The 25,281-nt window shown below is 36.6% G+C and overlaps 5 protein-coding genes across 10 annotated transcripts; 3 read left to right on the forward strand and 2 right to left on the reverse strand.

The window, feature by feature from the left end:
• The first annotated feature begins 3,020 nt into the window (after positions 1 to 3,020).
• Positions 3,021 to 4,826, forward strand: LOC147560299 (putative F-box protein At1g19160). Its single transcript, XM_086657986.1, has one exon. It carries the CDS (start codon positions 3,134 to 3,136, stop codon positions 4,634 to 4,636), a length of 1,503 nt encoding a protein of 500 aa, XP_086514112.1. The 5' UTR covers positions 3,021 to 3,133; the 3' UTR covers positions 4,637 to 4,826.
• A 2,425-nt stretch (positions 4,827 to 7,251) lies between these two features.
• Positions 7,252 to 10,194, reverse strand: LOC147560300 (uncharacterized). The gene is made up of 5 exons (XM_086659254.1): positions 9,347 to 10,194; positions 8,987 to 9,126; positions 8,077 to 8,546; positions 7,822 to 7,880; positions 7,252 to 7,648 (listed from the first exon to the last, which is right to left on the reverse strand). The coding sequence occupies exons 1-5, from the start codon at positions 10,192 to 10,194 to the stop codon at positions 7,252 to 7,254; spliced, it is 1,914 nt and encodes a 637-aa protein (XP_086515380.1).
• A 1,574-nt stretch (positions 10,195 to 11,768) lies between these two features.
• LOC147560301 (uncharacterized) lies at positions 11,769 to 12,749 on the reverse strand. 2 transcript variants are annotated; one of them, XM_086662493.1, is made up of 2 exons: positions 12,211 to 12,749; positions 11,769 to 12,047 (listed from the first exon to the last, which is right to left on the reverse strand). In XM_086662493.1, the coding sequence occupies exons 1-2, from the start codon at positions 12,676 to 12,678 to the stop codon at positions 11,946 to 11,948; spliced, it is 570 nt and encodes a 189-aa protein (XP_086518619.1). In that variant the 5' UTR covers positions 12,679 to 12,749; the 3' UTR covers positions 11,769 to 11,945. The 2 variants fall into 2 exon arrangements, with proteins under 2 accessions (XP_086518619.1, XP_086518618.1); XM_086662492.1 differs by having other exon boundaries at positions 11,769 to 12,103.
• A 1,816-nt stretch (positions 12,750 to 14,565) lies between these two features.
• On the forward strand, positions 14,566 to 19,297 carry LOC147560302 (G-type lectin S-receptor-like serine/threonine-protein kinase At1g11300). 4 transcript variants are annotated; one of them, XM_086662489.1, is made up of 8 exons: positions 14,566 to 15,253; positions 16,105 to 17,316; positions 17,415 to 17,534; positions 17,637 to 17,827; positions 17,913 to 18,123; positions 18,230 to 18,467; positions 18,584 to 18,734; positions 18,840 to 19,297. In XM_086662489.1, the coding sequence occupies exons 2-8, from the start codon at positions 16,506 to 16,508 to the stop codon at positions 19,140 to 19,142; spliced, it is 2,025 nt and encodes a 674-aa protein (XP_086518615.1). In that variant the 5' UTR covers positions 14,566 to 15,253; positions 16,105 to 16,505; the 3' UTR covers positions 19,143 to 19,297. The 4 variants fall into 4 exon arrangements, with proteins under 4 accessions (XP_086518615.1, XP_086518614.1, XP_086518613.1 ...); XM_086662488.1 differs by lacking the exon at positions 14,566 to 15,253 and having other exon boundaries at positions 15,902 to 17,316; positions 17,730 to 17,827; XM_086662487.1 differs by lacking the exon at positions 14,566 to 15,253 and having other exon boundaries at positions 15,902 to 17,316; positions 17,421 to 17,534.
• A 722-nt stretch (positions 19,298 to 20,019) lies between these two features.
• On the forward strand, positions 20,020 to 25,120 carry LOC147560303 (G-type lectin S-receptor-like serine/threonine-protein kinase At1g11300). 2 transcript variants are annotated; one of them, XM_086662480.1, is made up of 8 exons: positions 20,020 to 20,955; positions 21,126 to 22,651; positions 23,294 to 23,410; positions 23,503 to 23,693; positions 23,811 to 24,021; positions 24,130 to 24,367; positions 24,478 to 24,628; positions 24,735 to 25,120. In XM_086662480.1, the coding sequence occupies exons 2-8, from the start codon at positions 21,340 to 21,342 to the stop codon at positions 25,026 to 25,028; spliced, it is 2,514 nt and encodes an 837-aa protein (XP_086518606.1). In that variant the 5' UTR covers positions 20,020 to 20,955; positions 21,126 to 21,339; the 3' UTR covers positions 25,029 to 25,120. The 2 variants fall into 2 exon arrangements, with proteins under 2 accessions (XP_086518606.1, XP_086518607.1); XM_086662481.1 differs by having other exon boundaries at positions 20,579 to 20,955; positions 23,300 to 23,410.
• The last annotated feature ends 161 nt before the right edge of the window (positions 25,121 to 25,281 follow it).

Genomic DNA, 25,281 nt, shown 5'->3' on the forward strand with positions numbered 1-25,281 from the left:
TAAAGAACCTTCTTCTTTTTCCCAAGCCATGCAATCTCCTCAATGGAGAGAGGCAATGTCTAAAGAAATATCGGCTTTGGAATCTAACAACACTTGGTCCATTGTTGACCTACCTTCTGGTAAGCGACCCATTGGATGCAAATGGGTTTACAAAATTAAGTTTCGGTCTGACGGGTCAATCGAGCGATACAAAGCTCGACTAGTTGCCAAAGGATATACCCAAATTGAAGGTCTTGATTATCACGACACCTTTGCTCCCGTCGCTAAATTAGTCACAGTTCGAATTCTTCTCTCTATTGCCGCAATTCAAGGTTGGACCCTTCACCAACTTGATGTCAATAATGCGTTCCTTCAAGGAGACCTCGATGAAGAGGTTTTTATGAAACTTCCACCTGGTTTTTCCAAACAGGGGGAGTCTAAGGTCTGCCGCCTAAACAAATCTCTTTATGGTCTCAAACAGGCCTCCAGACAATGGTTCTCAAAATTCTCGTCCGTCCTTCTCAAGAAAGGTTTCACACAATCTCTTTCTGATTATTCTCTCTTTTCCTTCCATTCTTCTTCCACTTCTCTTTACGTCCTAGTCTATGTCGACGATATCATTATTACCGGTAACAATGATTCCGCCATTTCCGACCTAAAATCTTTTCTCGACAATACCTTTTCCCTCAAAGATCTCGGTCGACTTCAATATTTCCTGGGTATTGAAGTTTCTAGATCTTCGAAAGGCATATTTTTGTGCCAACGAAAATACGCCTTAGATATTCTTTCTGATTCTGGGCTAACCGCTTCTCGACCATCTTCCTTCCCGATGGAGCAGAAACTCCGCCTTAGCCCCACAGATGGAGAACCTATCCCTGATCCATCCACATATCGACGACTGATTGGACGCTTACTTTATTTAACTGTCACTCGTCCCGATATTTGCTATGCAGTAAATAATCTGAGCCAATTTTTACAAAATCCCACAAATATTCACTTAGAAGCTGCCCATAGAATCCTTCGATATCTCAAAGGGTCACTCAATCATGGAATTTTTCTTTCTGCAACTAGTTCCTTACATATCTCGGGTTTCTGTGACTCTGATTGGGCTGGTTGCCCCACTACTCGACGATCCACAACTGGATACTTTACCATGCTTGGTTCAAGTCCATTATCATGGAAATCTAAGAAACAACCCACGGTTGCTAAGTCATCTGCCGAAGCCGAGTACAGAGCTCTGGCCAATCTTACCTGTGAACTTCAATGGATCAAATCACTTCTTCGTGATCTAGGTATAAATCATTCTTCCCCAATGTCTGTTTATTGTGATAATCGTGCAGCACTTCATATTGCTGACAACCCAGTTTTTCACGAACGAACAAAGCACATTGAAATCGACTGTCATTTTGTTCGTGAAAAGATTAAAGACAATACCATAGCTCCCCGCTTCACACCAACAGCTGACCAACTAGCAGATATCTTTACAAAGCCGCTTGGTGGTGATGCCTTCAAGAAGACGATTGGCAAGTTGGGCATCATTTCTATTTCAGCTCCAACTTGAGGGGGAGTATTAAGGGCACCCACATGAGATACCCAGCTGCCCAAACCGAGAAGCCCACAAGGAGAACCGAACAGCCCTATCTCACTCACTCAACTCGGTCAACCCTAGTATCTCTACTTGATAAGTTTTGTTATGATTTTATGTAAACCAAATGTATCCCTACTTACCCTAATTGTAAACCTATATATACTTGTTAGATATGAATACAAAGTACAGAGAAAATCTAACTCTAATCTTCTTCTTCTTCTTCATTCATTTTGATTGTTACTTTGTTTATTTTGATTATTACTTAAAGGCTTATTGCCTTTCACAAATGGCCACTCGTTTATTTAAAAAGAAAACTAAGAAAGAATAGAAAGAGTCGACAAAAATCATGTGTACTTTTAAATATGCTTGGATAAATTGGTGCTTCAAGCTAACACTTCATTTTTGTTTATTTATAGGAATGGATTTTGTTCCTTAAGATTTGCTTCGAAATACCACTAAATTGGAATGTGTTACTCCATAAAATATAAGATTTTTTGTTCTTGTCCAATGGCGTAGAAATTATCTTCACTCATAAAATATGGTGAAGATTTTAGGAAATTTTGAAATAAATTAGTAAGAATATGTCCAAATTAAAAGAAATAAAAGCAAAAAAAACAAAATTTTTTCTCTCATCAGGTCTGACCGGTTAGACTCCGGAATTTCATGTTCATTAAGATGATCAGGTGAACGGGGGCGAGAAACTTATAAAAGATTTGTGTACAAAACTCATATGAGCCGACATATGATTTCAGGCTTTTCGAATTTCAGACGATACATGTCTCGGCAATATTGAAGACATATCATGTGGTGCACCTTTATGTTAACCAGATTGAGCTCTTTCAAGCCAATAAAACACGAGACGAGTATAAATTGTAGGATCAAAATTTTATAAAGAAACTAATGACCAATTTACTAAACTCGTAAAATAAATTATGTCTCTTTTTATAATGTGAGACACTAAGACCGTGAATACATTTTTTTCAGACTTGTTGACTAATCTTGGGACAAAATCACTAATTTCTAGTCTAAACTTAATTCAATATAGATTTTTTTTTTAAAACTTTCTTCTTGATTTTATATTAAATTTGAAAAAATCTTGATCTCATTTGTGACTTTAGAATATAGGAGCAGTTCTTATCATTCATTACATAAAAATATATAATATAGTTCTTCGGTATAACATCGGGTATCGTCTTGCAAACAACAATGAGTTGGAAATCGGACGGGATGTTGGATATCGCAACTCTGAGCTCAACTTGCTTATTTCATGGAGTCAGTCGCGTTTAATTCGTATTGCCAGTTCGAGTGTCTATAGTATTTAACCGACTCAGGTCTCAATGGAAAATTTTGGTGTTTTGGGACTTTCTATTTTCATCCCTAGTCTCCCATAACTTTAGGATTCCCTCTCACTCGATATAAAACGCACAAAAAACAGAAGAACTCCTATCTTTAATTTGTCTCTTTAATTTCTCTCATCACCAACCTTGTCCTTGGGTGGTTCATAAAAGCTGAGTGATCTTGGTAAGTCATATCTTCCATCTAAAATTTTCATATCTTATATTAGGGATGGGGGGGCATCTAGGTAGGTTGATAAGAACCAAAACTACTACTACTACTACTACTACTACTACTAATAGTCTTATTGATAATGATGATTGGTTATTGTATGAGGAGATACTAACCAGACTCCCTGTGAAGTCCCTTACCCGTTTTAAGAGTGTTTGTAAGAGATGGTGTTCTATGATTCAAAAAGATCAAAAATTCATTGATTTACACCTTACCCGTTCTAAAGCACGCCATCTTCGTCGTCTATTCATCGTCGTTCCTGTACCAAAGACAAAGGCGGAGATAAAAAGGGAGAAAGAACTCGCAGGTTGCTTCTTTCTTGATAATTGGCCTTACAAGTCGTTCCACGTTACAGCTGACCTAGTTTTGTTTGAAGACAAAGGGATTACAAAAGTAGTTGTTGACACAGTAAGGGAGGTCGATTCGTCGTCTTACAATATTATTTCAAAACCTGTCAATGGTTTGGTTTGTCTAATTGACTCCGAAGATGAGTATGCTGTTCGTATATGCAATATCAGTACCGGAGAATTATCACCATGGTTTGAATCATCATTGTTATCCGGAAAAACAGAACATAACGGTGTACCTGTCGATAGAATGTGCAAGAACTATTCTGATACCCATTCCAACTTCCAGTTTGGTTTTGATCCTATCACCAACCAACACAAATTGGTCTGTGTGTGGAAGGTTACCACACGAGCTGATAATAGGCGTGATTTGATTTGTGAGGTTTTGACCATAGGGCACGGAGGTGTTTGCGGTAATAATAGATGGAGGAGGATCGATGAGGTCCCACCAAATGGACTTGCGAATGATTCTATTTATGTTAATGGTGTTATTTACTGGGGCACTAATGAACTTGCAAACGGCGAATGGGAAACTAACGGCTCTCCTATATGCATAGTGGCATTTGATGTAGGAAACGAGAAATTCAGAGAAATCATAGTCCCCGATTCCATCCTTTTTCAACCTCGGGATGATTTCGAAGTATCTTACCACGGCCACTATGGTCCATATTATACCAATTTTAACGGGCATGCTAATTTGTTAGAAGTGGGTGGCCATTTAGCTTTATTAATTAGAATAAAGAATCGTATGTTCAAGATGTATACATACGAAGAAGATGATTACGAGTTAAAAGAGGTCGGTAAACCGCTCACTGGAAGTAGTGGCAGTAGTTTTTCTAGTAATAGCAGTGGAAGATGGAGTGAAGTTTGTAGTATCACGTTGCCTTTCTGTTTGGAGGAGAATGAGCGGTTGAAGTTTCATACGTTCGTAGGATCAGATGACAAGATAATCTTAACGACCAAAGCTGTTTGTCGTGGAGAATTGGGAAAGACGAAACTTGTTTCTTTTTATTGTTGCAATTGGAAGAAGGGTAGTTGGACAAAGTTGGAACTTACTGGAATCCCCTCCTCAGTTCCACAACTTTACACTGATAAATTTTTTGCTACTTACTTCGAGACGCTTTTGTCAGTGGACAATGACAATGCTCTCTTTTAAAACATTGCAGGAGATGGATCAACTTCACTCTAACGCGTTTTCATATAATATATATAGATATAGTTTGAAGTTTTTTTTTTTTCTGAAAGAGTTAGAACTATGGTTAGTACTTATAATCTCTATGTTTCAGTAAAGACGAAGGATGAAATTATTATTTCAATGATAAATACTCTGGACACAATTACCCTCATATTGTATGAAAATTGTTCCTACCTAATCCCCCTACAATTCCCGCCCATTTAATATCGAAGCCGGACGACCTCAATATGTACGACATAACAAAACGCGTTGTGTATCTCTCAGACCCATTTATTCTAACAACACAATGGAAAGTTTCTATCTCACTTTCTCTCTCTAAAACCCTAAACACCGACAGACTCCATTTCTAAATGAGTTTTGTTTTATGCAAAATGCATTTTGTTATATACAGAATGCGTTGTGTATCATACATATGTTTAAGATTCATAATCTGTTAGTAACCGTGACATCAAAGAATATCTTAACACAATGTAAAAGCCAAAATATCATTTTACTAGCTATGCAGCGATGTGGTTACTTAGGGAGCCATCAAATAAAGTACTTTTATTATTTTTAAAGGAAGTAAGACGCTCTAATTTGATTATAAGAGGGAAACAAGTCTAGAACAAACTCGACCTCTGGCACAACTCTTGATATTCTTGTCGAAGAGTATATCAAAAGCTTTTTTGGAACCACTAAATTACCATGCCCAACTAGTCGAATCAAGTGATACGAGGGTTGAACTTCACGAAAAGAACGAACCACCAATGGCCTGCATATATCATACCAGCTCTTCTGGTGAAGGATGCTAGTCTAGGCCGACCCCATAAGAGAAAAACTCTACTTGTAGGGTTCCACAGGATAATAGTCATCATAGGGTTGGAGTTGTTTCCATCACTAGTCTCGTACCATATCATCCTCGAATACTTCACGTTAATAAGGATAATAGGTTTAGTAGGAAAAGCTCCTATAGCGAGAAAAATTGTTATATATATTAAAGTATATTAACATGAGTTAGACAATCTAGTTCGAATAGTAAGAGAAAAACAAGTCTAAACAAATTCGACCTCTAGCAGGACTCTACTTACTTTTGGATTGTATCGTGTACTTATATATGTTGGGTGCTTTACTTGTTCTTACAAGAAGATTAACAAGAAGATAATTGTTAAACTTAAATTGTATTGAAATAGATGCTATTGTTGAATGTTGTTTTTGTTTTTTGCTTGATATCTTCTCATTACAAAGACATCTATTTATATAGATCATAGATGATAGACATAACTATCACAATAACTCCTAGACTCTTAGACTTACAAACTCCCAACTTTTGATTTTCTAAACTCTCAAGTCTTGATTGACATAACTCTTGACTCTTGAGTAACATAACTCTTATGTAATTAAAAACATACTTAAAACATAGATAACTATTTTTCTAGAAATTACTAATTACCTTTCAACACCCCTTCATAATTTGTAATTTTTAAGAACTTCTTGAACTTCTCAAATTTCTCACTATTGATGGACTTCGTGAGAAAATCAGCTGGTTGATCATTCGTTCCAATGAATCTTAATTTTATCTCCTCTTTGTTTACCAAATCTCTAATGAAATGATGACGCAATTCAATGTGTTTCGTTCTTGCATGAAACACTGGATTTTTTGTCATAGCAATTGCTGACATGTTATCACAATGAATGAGAGTAGGTTGTTCTTGAGTCTGAAGTAAATCAACGAGAATTCTTCTCAACCAAACTCCTTCACATGCTGCCTCAGTAGCAGCAAAATATTCAGCTTCAGCGGAAGATAATGCCACGGTCTTTTGTTTCTTTGAACTCAATGAAACAATATTTGTTCCGAGACAAAATATGTAACCTGATGTACTCTTTCAATCCTCTAAAGATCCAGCCCAATCACTATCAGTATAGCCAACTAAATTGTTATCTTCTTCTTTCTTATACAAGATGCCTTGTTTTCTTGTACCTTGAAGATACCGTAGAACCCTTTTTGCTGCTGCATAATGAAGTATACTTGGCTCATTCATAAACCTCGATATAAGACTAACCGAGTGCATTATGTCTGGCCTTGTATTTGTGAGGTAAATCAAGGATCCAACAAGACTTCGAAATAATTTTGATTCAATTTGTTTTGCTCCATCGTTGACTTGTAATTTTTCATTCAATGCCATAGGAGTAGATAACGGCTTGCACTTGTCCATCTGAAATTTTTTCAATAAATCATCAGTATACTTTTCTTGAGAAATAAATATCTCACCTTTTGATTGCTTCACTTGGATCCCAAGAAAATATTTCATAAGACCCAAGTCAGACATCTCATATTCTTTCATCATTTTGTTTTTGAAATCCTTCACCATATCCATGCTTGAGCCCATGTAAATTAAATCATCAACATATATGCATACAATAAGAAAATCATTTTGGCCTTCCTTCTTCACATAGAGTGATGGTTCACTTGGACTTCTTTGAAAACCATTCTTCTGAAAATAGTCATCAATTTTGCTATTCCACGCTCTTGGTGCTTGTTTAAGCCCATAAAGCGCTTTTTGAAGACGATAGACTTTGTCTTCATGTTCTTGCAATTCTTAGCCTTGTGGTTGTTCCACATAGACCTCTTCTTCAAGTTCTCCATTAAGAAATGCTGATTTTACATCTAGTTGATAAACATCTAGATCAAATTGTGCTGCCAAGGCTAGAACAGTTCTTATGGTTTCCATTCTTGCAACCGGTGCAAATGTTTCATTGAAATCAATGCCGGGTTGTTGTGAGTAACCCTTTGCTACTAACCTTGCCTTATGTTTTTGGATAGAACCATCTTCATTAAATTTTGTCTTATAAACCCACTTAAGGCCAACAACTTCCTTGCCTTTTGGTAGGTTTACAAGTTCCCAAGTTTTGTTCTTTTCTATTGTAGCAATTTCGTCATCCACGGCGTTTCTCCAAACTTGTTCATTTGCTGCTTCATGAAAAGTTTGTGGCTCACTAGAGAAAAAAGCTACATCACACGACTCATATATATCTTGTAATGCCCGTGTCTTTCTTGGTGGTGAATCTGGACTGCTTGGCCTTGTGGCACTTGATGAGCTTGATTATGAGTTTGTGTTTGGACTAGATGGTGGAGTCTCACCAACTTGTGGTTCTTCTCCCTCGGTTACTGAAGGCTCCAAAATTTCAAATGAATTTGGTGCTTCAGAAGAACTTCCCCAACTCCAAGCTGTCATTTCATCAAATACAACATCTCATGAAACAATCAACTTGTTAGTGTTAGGATTAAAAAGTCGATAGCCTTTAGATTCATCACTGTAACCAGCAAAAATAAGTTTTTCACCTTTCTTGTCAAATTTTTCTCTTTCTTGAGAAGGAACCAGTGAATATGCTATGCATCCAAAAACTTTTAAATGATCAATTACCGGTTTCTTTTTGTGCCAAGCTTCAAATGGTGTCTTGTTCCGAACAGCCTTTGTTGGTGAACGGTTAAGAATGTAAATTGATGTGTTGACTGCTTCAGCCCAGAATTTGTTAGGAAGATCTTTACCTTTTAACATGCTTCGAGCCATCTCAACGATTGTTCTGTTCTTTCTTTCCGCCACTCCATTTTGTTGTGGGCTTCTTCGAACGGTGAGCTGCCTTTGTATGCCATTTTCTTTGCAATAGTTCATGAATGGACTGTAAAGATATTCACCTCCTCGATCCGTTCGGAGAGACTTAATTTCATACCCACTTTGCTTTTCAACATACACTTTAAATTGAAGAAATGCTGAAAAAGCTTCAGATTTTTGGTTAAGAAAGAAACTCCACATCATTCTAGTAAAATCATCGACAAATAAGATGAAGTATCTCTTATCTCCAAGTGACGGAGTCCTTGTAGGCCCACAAATATCTGAATGTATCAATTCAAGAGGGTCTTTGGCTCTATAAGATGTTTTAGGAAATGAGAGTATGTATTTTTTCCATATATGCATCCTTCACAAACCTGATTTGTCTTTTCAATAGAGGGGATTCCAATCACCATATTCTTTTGTTTAAGCAAATGCAATCCATTATTATTCAAATGACCATATCTCAAATGCCATAATAATGTTTTATCATCATTTTCACTTTTGAAGGCAAATGTGTCAACTTGTGACATGAAGAAAGGAAATACCTTGTTTTGGTTCATATCAATTTCAGCCAAGGTTTTGTTATTTTGTTTGCTGAAAATTCTGCATTTTCCATCTTCAAAATATAGTGAATAACCCTTTTGCAGCAACTGTCCAACACTTAAGAGGTTTTGGGTCAAGTTAGGAACATATAAAACATCATGGATTAATTTTTGTGTACCTCCTTTTGTATCCACTGCAATGACTCCCTTACCAATTACATTTTGAAGATTGCCATCTCCAAGCTTCACTTTTGACTTGTGACTTTGATCAAGCTTCACAAAGATATCTTGATTTCCCGTCATATGATTACTACAACCACTATCCAAGTACCAAATGTTGTTAGTTACATTTTGGGTATTCATACAAGAGAAGAGTTGATGTTCCTCCTCATCTTTGATAAAGTTTGCTTCTTCCTTATCTTTAAACCAACAATTTGTATATGAATGGTTTGCATTTTTGCATCTTTTGCATTTGAACCTGCAATCTTTAGTTTCATGATTAGATTTTTTGTAAATTCGGCAAGAGGGGTTTGAATTACCGGATTTTGATTGTCAATTTTCCGTGTCCTAAAGTTCCTCCACCGAACTGTAGTACGGAATCATCTCCAAAGATCTCGGTCAGAGCAGGCATATGCCAAACGTGAATACCCCCTGAAGCCACAGGCAGAACACCTGGTAGTTCTTTCTTTACCACCTCCTTTCTACCTTGCTCGGATTTAAAAAATTTCTTGTTTGAGAAATTATATCTTGATTGGAAAGCTTGCTCCAAAGGTTGATTTGTCGATCTATTGATTCTTTGTTCATGTGCTTGAAGAGAACTCATAAGTTCATTCATGGTATATGTAGATAGATCTTTTGATTCTTCAATAGCTGCAACTACATGATCAAATTTTTGAGGAAGACTACGAAGGATTTTTTGAACAATTTTCTTGTCCTCAAGTATATCTCCACAACTTCGAATTTGATTAACAATTGTAGTCACATGAGAGGAAAATTGCTGAATATTCTCACTCTCTTTCATAGCTAAACTATCAAAGTCCTTCCACAAGGATTGAAGTTTAACTGTAATAATTTTTTCAGACCCTTGAAACTCATTTTTCAAAATTTCCCAGGCTTCTTTTGATTTTACTGCACCCATAAGTCTAGGGAAGATTGTTTTACTTACCCCTTGTTGGATGTACTGCAATGCTTTCGCATCTCTTTTCTTTGTTTGTTTTAGTTGTGTTGCATCTAGTGCTTCTTCATCATATCCATCTTCAATGAACTCCCACAAATCTTGTGAGATGAAAATTGTCTTCATTTGAATGCTCCAATAGTCATAGTGCTCACCATCAAAAACAGGAACTGAAATTGATGAGAGGTTGAAACATGAATTGTTTGTCGCCATTGGTTTAAAATGAGATAGATGACTCTAGATACCAAATTTGTTGGGTGTTTTACTTGTTCTTACAAGAAGATTAACAAGAAGATAATTGTTAAACTTAAATTGTATTGAAATAGATGCTATTGCTGAATGTTGTTTTTGTTTTTGCTTGAAATCTTCTCATTACAAAGACATCTATTTATATAGATCATAGATGATAGACATAACTATTACAATAACTCCTAGACTCTTAGACTTACAAACTTCCAACTTTTGATTTTCTAAACTCTCAAGTCTTGATTGACATAACTCTTGACTCTTGAGTAACATAACTCTTATGTAATTAAAAACATACTCAAAACATAGATAACTATTTTTCTAGAAATTACTAATTACCTTTCAACAATATAGTCCATAAAACATAGTATGTATTTGTTTATTTGCAGACACAACCTCTAATATGAGAGGGTTGGTCGGGAATCAGCCACAAGTTGAATTGTCATGTAAGAAAGTTGTGTGTTTATACAGAAGAGAAACCTCTTTCTTTAAGTTGCCATTCAATGACAAATTGAGAGGACCACCCATTTTTCCTTGAGTTATGTCAACAACACTTGTAGTGAATTTTGCACTAAAGAAGCAGCCAGTAGGTTCAATTACTTTCACCAAAACTGAATAAACTCTGTCAGCTCTTAAACTACTAGATGATAAACTCATGAAAGAGAGAGGTTTCAACAAAAATATCATGAGAGACAAGAAAATTCAAAATCAATTGTAGACCACATGATATGATCTATATAAACTAAAAACTGTCCAACACATAACATCTCAATCACCAAAAAGAATTCAAATTCCTTTATCACGAAGGATGACTCTTTCATTTGCTTCGCGCTAAGGAAGAGTTGACGTATGGGTCAGTTCAGTTAAAAGTGAGTAGCTATTGGAGGGTCCGGCGTGGACAGCAAGTTGACACACCAACAACTAGTTTATGTCGTGTTTATGTTTTTAGGGGGTTTTGGTGCTCCACTCAAATCAAATCAACAAGTTGAGCAAAGCGGCTGAACACGAAACCACTTCAAGCTCATGCCGGACTTGCTTTACTGTGCTTTTCATAGGTTTTGGTGCTCGACCCAGTGTGGGGCCGCTTTAAGGAGATTCGATTCAAGTCTGGACCGGGTAGCCTGAAAGCGTTGGCATCACTAGAAAATGTCATGGTCAAGTGAAGAATCATTTGGTTACCTAAGACTACCAAAATCTTTTCTCAGGGTTGGTGAAGGATATCCTTGCTAAGATTCATTTTGTATCAATAGAATTTTTCTTCATTAAAATAAAACTCACTTTGTTGAATCAAAATATTTCTCAAATGAAAACAATTGAAAGTAAACAACCATCTAATTTTACTTAAGAAAGATGTCTTAACTTGGCTTGTATTTGTTATCGTCCGATAATGCGGACCGGCCTGACCTTCTAAGCTGTTATGATACTGTCCACTTAACCACTTCGGCAGGACTCACTGTTTTAAAAAGACTCATGAGCCGAAGTGCTTAACCTTTTAAGAAGAGCGCCGCATTCCGTCTCAGTACTGACATGCGGAGTCACTAGGTTAATTATATTAAATTTCAACCACCACAACTAATTAAAGATCATAAGAGGTAAAAGTTAACATAATATACATGTTTAATTAACAACTACTACTAATAGTTAGAGAGAGATTAGAGGTATTAATTTTGATTGTTTAGTTACAACTAACTACCTCATAGTCCAATCTTTAAGAAGCTCTATGACTTGTGATGGTGGTTGGTTGAGTTGTTAGGGCTAATTTTTCTATCTTTCACTTGTCTGAAGGAGATTGATGATTTTGCTTCTTCTTCATCATTGTTCTGTTAAGTAGCTTAAACTTTGAGTTAGGGTTATAATCAGTAGAATCTAGATCATCCTGAAATTTTAAAAAATTATAGCCTTTAGATTCTGAAATTGAAGAAGATTGAAGTGAATCAGAGAAAAGTAAAAATGGCATTTTTGATAGATCTAAATAGGTACTACCTGAGAAGACAGATTGAAGTTCTGATCACGCATCCGTTTCAACGATACTGTTGAAGATTCTTCAACACTACTAGAATAACTCATGATCGGTGGATTTGGATCAAATGAGCATGGAACTACTTGATTTTCACCTTCTTCTTCTTCGTCATTTTCATCATCACTTTCTTCATCTTCATCATCATCTGGTCCTTGATTTTCATCATCATTTACATCCTGTTCAACTTTTTCTTGTTTTCCTTTACATCTATGAACACATCTATCACAGATTGAAATAGTTTGACCTAATTTTGAACCAGAAGCTTTCCATGGCGTAGGAGATTGACAAGAGTTACAAAGAAGAATCCTCGTGTGTCTAGCAACAAGGAAATTAGCAGAATGAACTTTCACATCACAACTCCAACACAAACTCGCTTCATCTGATTCACAATACATCCTTGCTCGTGAACTACATAGCTCGCATTCTTTCATGGCTTCCTCTCTCTTTCTCTCTCTCTCTAGAATTCTCCCCTTTCTCTCTCTACTTTTTTCAGAACGGAAAGGAAGTTGGGAAAACCAGACTTGCGATTTTCTGTCATTTTCTAGGGAGGAAGTTGAGGGGTGTAATGGTAATTTGATACTGAGATAAATATCTTCTTTTAAGTTTCCTGGACCTACGGTTTGAACCTCTCTACACTACGTGTCAGCAAGGAGGGGTGAAAAGAACCCTAAATATATGACATGGATTAATGGGTAAAGACATTTGGATATAGGGGTGATCTGGATTCTTACTTGGCGTGAGATTCATGGTTGAGTAGGTGGAAGATTTTTGTCCACAAATAATGGTTGGACGAGGTGAAGTTCACCTTTCTTTTTTGTTTAAATTTTCCTACCTCTTGGATCATATCAACCATGATATTTGGTAATGTGATATTTGTTGTTTTATTACTTGGTTTTATTATTTGGTTTTGTCATAAATGATATATGTAGAGATGGATTTTGTCGGAGAAACTATTTTATGAGTTCCACAAGAACAAAATAGCAAATCTGTCAATAACTATTTGCTAAGTCACAAAACAATTATTTTTCGTTCTGTAAATCGTCAGTAGAAGACTCAAAACGTTTCAATTTCATCTTTCTTTAGAAAAGATGTTAAATTGTTAATTGATACAAAAAATAGTAAACTCACCAACGCGTGATGGAGGACTCATGGCAATGCCCTTGAGAGGGGGGATTGAGAGTGTGATTCCTAGGGGTGGGAAAAAGATCCGGAAGACCGCTATCCGACCCGTTCGACCGAGATAAAAAGTGTCCATGGACACCCGATGGTCATAACGGTCAGTGTCCGACCGGCCCGAAAGAATTGGCGGACGGTCACGGTCAAAATTCTATGTCGAAGGACCGACCGCTGACCGACCGGTACGAGTGACCGAATAGGTTGACCGACTAAACTGTCCTCATTTTTAGAACTTGACCGTTGAATTTTATAGACATATGAATATATGATGATCGTTGGCTATAGTCATATAGTCCTCTGGAAGACCAAACATTAGTGCATAGCTTAATTATATCTTGTCAAATGATGATCCACTGTGTTTTTTCTTTTTTATATTTACTTTTGATTTCTTGGCTAAACATCTTCATTTGTAAGTAATTTTGTTTGTGGTAATAAAAATAAAGTTCTGAATTAAGTAAATTTATTGGAAAGTCCGGACCGAGACCGTCCGGTGTCCGACTAGACCGGTAAAATAAACGGTCTTGGACGGTCAATGGACAAAGAATTCTTGAGAGTGACCGTCCGAGTCCGCCCAAATAAATAGGTGGTCACCAACAATTTATGTCCGAGTCGACCGGTTCGATGAAGTTAGAGTCCGATACCGACCGGTCCGGACCGATTCCCACCCCTAGTGATTCCTTTACTCTAAAGAAACATACCACAAGTTTTAGTTTGGAAAATATATTGTTATTATTATATTACTTTAATTTATACTGCCAAAGATATGTACTAGGTGAGTAGGTGGATCAGTAATTTTTTTTTTTTTTTTTTTTGAAATCAGTCCATAACTATACTGCGAAAGAAATGTACTAGGAGGAGGGTCAGTAACTAGTCTGTCATATTTATTCATTCCTTTATCCTCTACAAAATTTATTGTTTCACTTTGGATAAAAGATCATCACTCATACTACAAGACAAAATTGTACTAAAGTGCGGGTTTTATGGTGAAGTAAAACAAAAGGACAAGAAGATGTTCTCTCTCATCAATCTGAATTTGGGGGAAGTAGAGAGAGAAAGAAACAAGGGTATGCCCACCACCTACACAATACCATCACCACAAGAAACTGCACTAAATAGGTTATTGTTTAACAACAGTACAACTTATTGAAATAGGTAGAGTATTATAACGTTTAAACTTAGGATAAGTACACGTTGGAGCTAGCAGACTAGTGTGATGGTGGCATCATAATAGCCAAGAGGTTTCACCACCCTTGTACAAAGTGTCACCAAAAAGAGTGTTAATGTTCCTTTGGGTGGGTCTATAGGGGTCTTTTAGTTTTACTCATGGGCTCCTTATCTATTCACGCGCCCACGGATTGGGACTGTTCGAGGGTTTCCCGATTGGGCTTTATTTGTGATGGGTTTAAACAACACTGGTTAAGTCCAGTTCAAGAACTCGTAGACGGCCCCAATCTGTGGGTCTTGGACTGCTCCCTTCGAGACTTATGAGAGTGCCAACAGAGGGATGAGCTAAGGAGATGGGGCGCATTTAGAGGCACCCTGTCCCTTTTCACAGTTGGAGTTATTTATTTATTTTTTCTCCCCTTTTTAGTTACTAGGTTATGCCTTTCATGTGTTTGATAATATTCCTACCTGAATGAGCCAAATTGAATCAGCCATCATTAAATGTCTAAAATCCACAATACGAATCTCATGTCCATTTTTTTTTTTCCTCCACAATGTAAAAGATTGGAAACTCAATTCCCAATTAATTTGAAGAAAGGAGAGAACAAAAGAAAGAAATGCCCTTTTGGCGATGCTTTTACAGGTGTTTACCGTGACGCTTTACAGGTATTTTTTATAACACTTTTACACGTGTTTTCCATGACACTTTTACAAACATTTTAAGGATGTTTCTGCCTCCAGATGATAACCCCGGGGTCGGCTGCGGGTTGAATCCATGGGCAACCCACAACCCAGCACAGGTCCAAACCTCCTTTACATGTGAGAGGCTTTTTGTAAATACATAGCAACCTAATGTTTTGATAGAAGTTTCAAGAATGGTCAATCTAGAACATAATTTGGACGTGACAATCAATTATCACAATATGAATAATTTATACTTATATAAGACTTTGCATCTAAGAATGGTCAAAGATGCCAGGATAATTAAAAGGAATTGACCTATGAAACAACTAGTAGTTTCTTGCCTTCAACTTTTTAGCCACACAAGTCTTTTTATGTCGCTTCAGTGATTATTTTTTGTGACCGTCTGAATTAAAGTATCTATATAATAAGAGAGGAGAGTGTCTTTTTTAGAATATATCCTCATCTTCAATAATTAAAATTGCACCTCTAAAACTTATTTTCGATGACTAAATTTACACCTCCTTAAATTATCTCCAAGAGTTGAGATTACTATAGAACTGACTTGTGTCCACCGGACACGAACCATAACCCTCGTAATCATATAGGAGATGCAACCAGCAGAACAATATTGACTTTCACTAGATAGTAGAATTATCTCATTTCAAAGATGGCCAACATGAGTAGGTAGCTCTCTTTGTCTCCCTCTAGTTGTAGAAATCTGCAACCAGGAACAACCAAGACAACTTCAGTTCTTATGGGTAGTAATAGAAAATTCACGTTTCTTCTTTCTCTCTTCATCAGTCTTTCATTCATAACTCTTCATTGCTATGCAGTAAGTTCTCTTACATCCTCCCAGTACATAACAGACCCCCAAACTATAGTTTCCCCACAACAGAAGTTCAGACTAGGCTTCTTTAGTCCCGGTATTTCTGCGTATCGTTATGTTGGAATTTGGTATAATAACATTTCCGAACATACAGCAGTATGGGTAGCTAACAGAAACAATCCTTTAAGCGATTCTCTAGGTGTTCTAAGGATTGCAGATGATGGAAATCTTGTAGTTTTAAATGGACAAGGAAATGTTATATGGACTACAAGTGTTAGACTTTCCATCTCCAATAGTACCATTGCCGAGTTAACGGATTCGGGTAATCTTGTTCTTCGAGAAAACTTTAGTAACGGAACGGTTATATGGCAGAGTTTCGAACACCCCTCAAACACCCTCCTTCCAACGATGAATATTAGTAAGAAACAGGTTTTAACATCATGGAGAGATACAAATTCCGATCCTTCAACTGGAAGCTTTACTCTTGAACTAGACCCTTTGAACCTTCCTCAGATTGTCATCTCTGGTGTCTTAGATAATAGACGGTATTGGCGTAGTGGTCCATGGAACAACAACATTTTTATAGGCGTCCCTGGAATGTATAACGCTAGTGGTAATGCGGTTGATGTTGTAAGAGATAATCAAGAAGGAACTACTTATCTAACTGTACATGATTTTTACAAGCCTTTATTAGGAAGACATGTTCTGGAATCCGACGGACTATATGTAATAAAGACATGGATAGAAATAAAAAAGGAATGGACAGACATTTGGCATTCGAGGCTATCGGAATGTGATGTTTATGGAAAGTGTGGACCTTTCGGAAGCTGTGATCCATTGGGCTCACCAATTTGTAGTTGTTTGAGAGGGTTTAAACCAAAATTTGAAAATGAATGGGGTAAAGGGAATTGGTCTAGTGGTTGTGTGAGGAACACAGAGTTGCAGTGTCAGGGTACAAATGAAACTAATCGTTCTAATGAAGCAGATGAGTTCTTGAAATTGGAGAGAACGAAAGTTCCTGATTTTGTTAATTTGTGGGGAGTTGATACCCCAGATGATTGCCAAAAGAAGTGTTTGAACAATTGCTCTTGCATAGCTTACTCGTACGACAGCAACGTTGGGTGTATGTGGTGGACTGGAGATTTGATCGACATTCAAAAATTCGCTCAGGCAGGAGCTGATCTTTACTTGCGCGTTGCATATGCGGAACTTATTGGCTGTACGTGGCATGTGGTGGTTTAGTTTTCTTTTGCTCTTTTTATTCTCTCTGTCATTGATCTTGTCGTCTTATATACATTCTTGAATTTGTTCTTCTAGATGCAGATAAGAAGAGAGTCTGGAAGAAAGTTGTCGCTGTTTCAGTCCCTATAGGTATAGGAATGGTTGCACTGACTCTCTGCGCATATTTTAGCTTGAAGTGGATTTCAAAACAAAGAGGTATCTTTCCAGCCTTGCTAGTATGTCTGTGAAATTAGACGAATTTATCTAGTTAAGTATGATTAGTATATGCTATAGCCTATATACTCATTTCCGGAACAGGACGCCGGGGAAAAGACCAGAAACTTCATTTATTCTATATGGACGATTCTTATGGCAATCAATCAGATTCAAATTTCTTTGGTGCAAATCCAGACCTCAAGATATATGATATTCAGACACTGGCTAGCGCTACGAACAACTTTAGTGGAGCAAATAAGCTTGGGCATGGTGGTTTTGGTTCAGTCTACAAGGTAGTTAAATACATATTATCAATGATTAGCTCACTCCGTTTATTGTCGTAAAAACTAGTACTAGTTAATTCTATTATCTTTTCAGGGGATTTTGGTTGACGGAAAAGAAATAGCAGTGAAAAGGCTTTCTAAAAGCTCTGGACAAGGCTTAAAGGAATTCAAGAATGAGGTTGTTGTAATCTCAAAACTCCAACACAAAAATCTGGTTAGACTCTTAGGTTGTTGTTATGAAGGGGAAGAGAAGATGTTGATTTACGAATACTTGGCCAATAAAAGCTTAGACGCACTTCTCTTCGGTTTGATTCATTTCCTCCAACTTCTCATATTCTCTACTTACCGATTTGTTTCCGTTCTATCTATAATGCTTCTGTAAGACTTTTTTATGGAATGCTTCTTGATCAGATCCAACCAAACAAGCAATCTTCGAGTGGAAGATACGATTTCAAATTATCGAGGGGATAAGTCGAGGGGTTCTTTATCTCCATAGAGATTCAAGATTAAAAGTCATTCACAGAGATTTAAAGCCAAGTAATATATTGTTAGATGAAGGCTTGATTCCTAAAATTTCAGATTTTGGAATGGCAAGGATATTTGGCGGAGATGAACTCCAAGCAAATACTAGAAGGGTTGTTGGGACATAGTAAGTATATATCGTTATGTCACTAACTCTTCATGTTACCAATTTTCGTAGCTCTTAAAACACCATCAAATATCTATAATAACCGTCATTTGTTTTCTTTTAAATTTTTGAACCAGTGGGTATATGGCTCCTGAGTATGTAATGGAAGGTCGGTTTTCAGAAAAATCCGACGTTTTCAGTTTCGGGGTTTTGCTTTTAGAGATTGTAAGTGGAAAAAGAAGTACCAGCTTTTACCATGAAGAACTACCCTTAAGCCTTTTGGGATATGTAAGTTTTCTTCGATATTTTTCATCTCATTCTAGCATTTTGACTGTAGCATCCATACACGTTCGAGAAAGTATCTAATCTTGATTTTTTTTTTTTTCATTTCAGGCATGGAAATTGTGGAACGAAAACAAGATGCAGTTGTTGATTGATCCAACATTGTCTTCTGAATCAGTTTTCGAGTCTGAAATGTTGAGATGTATACATGTGGGACTTTTATGTGTGCAAGAATTTGCAGTGGACAGACCATCTATGACGACAACACTTTCAATGCTTACAAGTGAAATTGCATCTCTTCCGACTCCAAAGCCACCTGCATTTACGCAGAGACCAACTATGCCTTCCAATTCAGGTTCATCTCAATTGAACTCGATAAACAATGTGACTATTACCACCATTGAATGCCGTTGAGTTATACTTTTGTTTCATTTATTTTAATTAAGCAAGTTCTTTTATTCGTTTCGAGTATAAAGATCTCATATTTAAATGCCATTATCCATGAACAATGTCAACTTCTTCAGAGATTTTCTTGTTTTATTTCGATTGTGAAATACAAAGTTTTACAAGTACTCTTCTTCGTGGTATGTTTGCTTCATTATTCTAAACATATTGAGCACTTTGTCGGACCTTTTCGTGACGTTTTGTGGAATTTTTAGCTATGTCTTTAGGGCAATTTTACCTACTTTTTTCACCCACTTCTGGGATAATTTAATTTAATATCACTTTCAGGATGATTTTAATGTCACTTTCAGGATGATTTTGGTGTCAGTTTCATCATTGCTTTTTTGCATACACTTCTTTTTTTGGGGCACTTATGTCCTCTTTTATGCTAATCTTAGTGAAAGTGTTGCCAAAATGACTGCCTCACCAGTCATTTAATGTGAGCAAACAAGCGTCACTTACTACTAAGGTTCGAATTTTACTAGCACCTGATTCAGAAGAAGATAGCCTGTAAGTAAATTAGTTAGTGGGTCTACGCTTTTGTTACTTGCACCCCTTTGCGTAATGAGCTTAAAGAACTCACAACACTTTTGTACTATGGGCTACGCTTTTGGAAAAATATTTTTGTAAGAATTTACTACACACTTTTGTGACTATGATTTTGGTTTCTTACCGATTGCGCTTTGGGTCTTCTTCAACACAAATTGTAGTGCCACATTTGCGACGATTTTAGTGGGATTTCCAGCATCACTATTTACTGATACTTCGTGTACTTTTGGAGTTTCTTTTGGCGCTAGAAGTTCATGTGAGGATAATTTAAAGTCTACATTTAAGTGTTGCTGGAAGTAGGAAAGAATCATCAATAGTGACTATTTTCCTGCCATAGCCCATAGGTATTGTGAAAATTTATCCTAAAGGAGTCACCATAAAGTGTCTCTAAGATGAAGGAATTGTCATTTCACGAATACTATTATACTTATGTTTTGATATGCAACTGAGTCGAACCAGGCATGCTCACCCATAAACCACAACACTTCGGAAATGCTTGCAGGCGCAAATGAGATGCAGCTATTTGGAATAACAATTTTATAACGTGGTTCCAGCTAACCTCATTCTTTTGTTTTTCTATTAGATTTGGTTTCGATAAAGTAGGGTAAATTTTGTCTTGATGTTATTTGGTTGACGATTTTAAACAAAAGCGAGTAGCAATCAAACCTACAATCCCTCTATTGTGAATTTTTCATTGGACCAAAATTGGATTACGAAGAATCTCATTCTATTCCCACGTGTCAAATATGTCGGTCAAAATTACAAATTTACAATTTCACCAAAACTCACATTTCTAAGACATCAACCAGGCCCCAGCTCATCCACTATAGTACCTGTAGGAATATATCTTTCCAGTTGGGGGGGTTCTTGTGCAGATTTTCCCTCCGATCACCTCTCATTCTAATACAAATCCTTTCTCTCTCTTTGTTTGTAGTAACTGGGTTATGCCTTTCAAGTGTTTGACAGTATTCCTAATTGAAGTCTGACCTCAAGCAATGAAGATAAGATGGTGCTTGGCTATTTCAAAACGTATGTTAGCTTCTTCCCTCATTCCTAATCCTGGGTGAACTCCCATTTTTACAACCCATATTAAAATACCCATTACTAAAATCAGTCTCAATCCTACAAAATCAACCCCGTACCCATTTCCTCTCTTTCTTCAGTCAATAGATTGACAAGTATCAGTCATGAAGGATAACTCCAATTTTGAGGAACGAGAATATTGCAATTATTGGTTTTTAGAGGTACCATATTAGACATATATTGGTGATAAAGAAAAATGAATTACCCATCAAGTAGCCAAGTAGGTGAGAATTCTTACTAGAAAAGGAGTCTTTTTTTCATTGACTTCATTCATTGTAATGTGAAATCTCCTGAAAAATAATCATTTTCTTGGGTTACAAGTCTTTTTTGATTGCTCAATTCAAACAAATCATCATCTTCTTGAAATTGACTTTGTTATAGCAAGTGATTATTCTGCCTGCCAATTATGACTATTGGGTTCCTATTATTGTCATGAAACTATTCAATGATTCTTATAATAAACTGCATCTCTCTCTCTCTCTCTCTCTCTAGAACAAGCCTTTGTTAGAAACAACTAGATGCAACTGCAGTTCTTATGGGTATTAAAAGAAATTTCATATTTCTTCCTTGTTTATTCATCAGCCTTTCATTCATAACTCTTCATTGTCATTCAGTAAATTTTATTACATCCACCCAATACATAAAAGACTCTCAAACTATAGTTTCTTCACAAAAGAATTTCAGACTAGGTTTCTTTAGTCCTCGTAATTCGACTAATCGTTATGTCGGAATTTGGTATGATAAAGTGTCTGAACAGACCACAGTTTGGGTTGCGAATCGAAACAACCCAATAAATGACTCGTCCAGTGTTTTTAAGATTGCAAATGATGGAAATCTTGTAGTTTTAAATGGGCAAGGAAATGTTTTGTGGGCTACAGATGTTGCTAGTTCCACCTCTAACAGTAGCATTGCCGAGTTATCGGATTCAGGTAATCTTGTTCTTCGAGAAACATTTGGTGATGGGAGGATCCTATGGCAGAGTTTCGAACACCCCTCAGACACATTCTTGCCAACGATGAAGCTTGGTTTTAATGCGAAAACAGGTGAGAAACAGGTGATAACTTCATGGAAAGATTCAAACTCTGATCCTTCAACTGGAAGTTTCTCTGCTGAGTTACATCCTTCGAACATTCCTGAAGTCATTATCAGACGTCTCTCTGATAATCAATTATATTGGCGAAGTGGTCCATGGAACAACCGGATTTTCATAGGCGTACCGACAATGTACAGCGTTTACCTCACTGGATTCAGTTTGGTTAAAGACGAGCAGGAAGGAAGGACTTATTTAACTCTAGGTGATGCAAATAAGCCTGATTTAGTAAGGCTTACATTAGAATCTGATGGCTTATTTGCACAGAAATCTTGGACTGGAACAAACAAAGAATGGGTAGACAATTGGCATTCAAAGCTCTCGGATTGTGATATTTACGGAAAGTGTGGACCTTTCGGAAGTTGCGATGCATTGGATTCACCAATTTGTAGTTGTTTGAGAGGATTCAAACCAAAATTTGAAAATGAATGGAGTAAAGGCAATTGGTCTAGTGGGTGTGTGAGAAAAACAGAATTGATGTGTGAGAGAATGAATAAAACTAATATTCCTAATGAAGCAGACGGGTTCTTGAAACTGGAGAATATGAAAGTTCCTGATTTTGTGAACTGGTGGAGAGCCGAAAACATGGAAGATTGTCAGAAAATGTGTTTAAACAACTGTTCTTGCAAAGCTTACTCATTTGATAGTAACATTGGGTGTATGTGGTGGAATGGAAATTTGTCTGACATACAAAAATTCTCTAACTTCTCTCAATCCGGAGCTGAGCTTCATCTGCGTGTCGCGTTTTCAGAACTTGGTAAGCTCTAATTTTCTTTACCTCTGTAACCCCATTTTTAGTATTTTTTTAATAGTTTTTTAAGTGATTGATTAATTGAATTTATGATGAATTGTTCCCTGTACTTCTCTGCAACTTGATTAGTTCATGACAGTTTCTATTATTGTGATGGTAATAATAGAGATCAGATTTATGTCAACTATGACTTAAGCAAATGAAAAAGAAAAAAATGTGAACAACCCTGGGTTGGAGTGATTATCAAGTTCCCTCAAGGTCCTGGGTGGCTGGGTTCGAGACACGGAGTCATATCCCTTAAAGAATGGTGACACTTACAAAAAAAAAAATGAAAAAGAAAAGAATTAACGAGTGATTGATTTCTCGTCGTTTTTGTGGTCAAATGTTGATTAGTCTTTGCCTTGACAATATAAAATGTTTACATCTTTGACTAACTTAAAGGTGGGGCTAATGTAAGGGTTTTTAGTTGATTGTTTTTTTTTTCTTTCGTTTTATTTTTGCCTTCTTGTTTTGGGCCGGAGTCCCTTACTCCGCTTATCTTAATAAAAAAAAACTTAGCTCTCAAGTCTTATATTCTATATAATTGTTAAATAGTTTTCTTTTTCGACCGGCAAAGTATTGTTGTTAATTTTATATGGTTCCTTCCAGATGCAGATGAAAAGAAAGATTTGAAGAAAGTTATAATAATTACATTTTCTATAGGAGTGGTGGTCACACTGATTTTATTCACATATTTTAGTTGGAGGTGGATTCACAGACAAAGAGGTACCTTTGCTGAGATTGTTAATATCTCTATAAAAGTATACGAGTTTATCCTAGTTAACCTTTTCTGATAGATAATTGTTTTGTTAAAACAGAAAAAGGGAAGAAAGGCATTAAACTTTCATTATTTGGTGGGGATGACTCTAATGGCAATGAATCAGATCCAAACATACTTGGCGCGAACCCGGAACTCAAGATATTTGATATTGAAACGCTGGCTATCGCGACAAATAATTTTACTGGTGCGAACAAGCTCGGTCATGGTGGTTTTGGTTCAGTTTACAAGGTACTAAAATTTAGTGATTAGATCACTCCTCATTTCTTATTCTGTTAAAAAACTAAGAGTAACATGTCACTTTAGTTGTCAAAACCACGAAATAATCTTATTAACTTGTTCTTTTAGGGAATTTTGTTTGACGGAAAAGAAATAGCAGTAAAAAGGCTTTCGAAGAGCTCTGGTCAAGGCCTAGAGGAGTTCAAGAATGAAGTTGTGGTGATTTCGAAACTCCAACATAGAAACTTGGTTAGACTTTTAGGTTGCTGCTATGAAGGGGAAGAGAAGATGTTGATTTATGAACTCATGCCCAACAAAAGCTTGGATGCATTTCTCTTTGGTTTGATTTTTTTAATCCATCTTCTTGATTTGTCTATGCTTATTCCATTAGTTTCTGACTTCATCTTTTCCTTGTAGTGACTTATTTTTATGGTTGTTTCTTGGTCAGATCCGACCAAACGAGCAATGTTAGATTGGAAAAAACGAATCCAAATTATCGAGGGGATAAGTCGAGGGATTCTTTATCTTCACAGAGATTCAAGATTAAAAGTCATTCATAGAGATCTAAAGCCTAGTAACATCTTGTTGGATGCTGGTCTGATTCCTAAAATTTCAGATTTTGGAATGGCAAGGATATTTGGTGGAGATGAACTCCAAGCAGATACTAAAAGGGTCGTCGGGACATAGTAAGTATATAACTCCATATGACCAACTGTTTACTATCTTGGAAATTCTTGGAACACCATTAAAGATCTTTCATAACCGATATTTGTTTTCATTGAAAACATCAATGCAGTGGTTATATGGCTCCTGAGTATGCCATGGAAGGTCGATTTTCTGAAAAATCCGATGTTTTTAGTTTTGGAGTTTTGCTTCTAGAGATTGTAAGTGGAAAAAGAAGTACTAGCTTTTACCATGATGAACCGCCCTTAAGCCTTTTGGGATATGTAAGTTTTCCTGGATAATTTTATGTTCATTCAAGCATAGTTGACAATATTATCACCACTTTAATACTTGCGAAGGAATAACATCGTACTGACATTTCTGTTTTAGGTCTGGAAAATGTGGAACGAAAACAAGATGCAGTCATTGATCGATCCAACACTGTCGCCCGAATTAGTTTTCAAGTCTGAAATGTTGAGATGCATTCATGTCGGACTGTTGTGTGTACAAGAATATGTAGTCGACAGACCAACTATGTCGACAACGCTTTCAATGCTTACAAGTGAAATTACAACTCTTCCTAATCCCAAGCAACCTGCATTTACTCAGATACCAACCGTGTCTCCTAATTCGATAAAATATTCAATAAATAATGTAACTGTAACGACCATTGAAGGCCGCTAAACTATATTTCTGTTTCATCTTTTTACCTGCACATATTCGTCAATTCCTCCCAATGTAAAGATCAACTTTTAAATACCATGTTCTTTATTCTACGTCAAGCTATATTAACTGACGAGAAGTTAGCATCTTCGTCTATCTGATAACCGATAAGTTTATAAGCGAGGTGGTTTACCAAGCATTAAGTCTTCAAAGGCAGGTCGAGGATGTATTGTAGTGGATCAAGTGTATTTTATATCGACAATCTATATTTTGG

The sequence above is a fragment of the Eschscholzia californica genome, unplaced genomic scaffold, assembly GCF_041429995.1.
Source record: "Eschscholzia californica isolate CP2 unplaced genomic scaffold, dmEscCali1.0.p SCAF_2, whole genome shotgun sequence".
Taxonomy (NCBI): domain Eukaryota; kingdom Viridiplantae; phylum Streptophyta; class Magnoliopsida; order Ranunculales; family Papaveraceae; genus Eschscholzia; species Eschscholzia californica.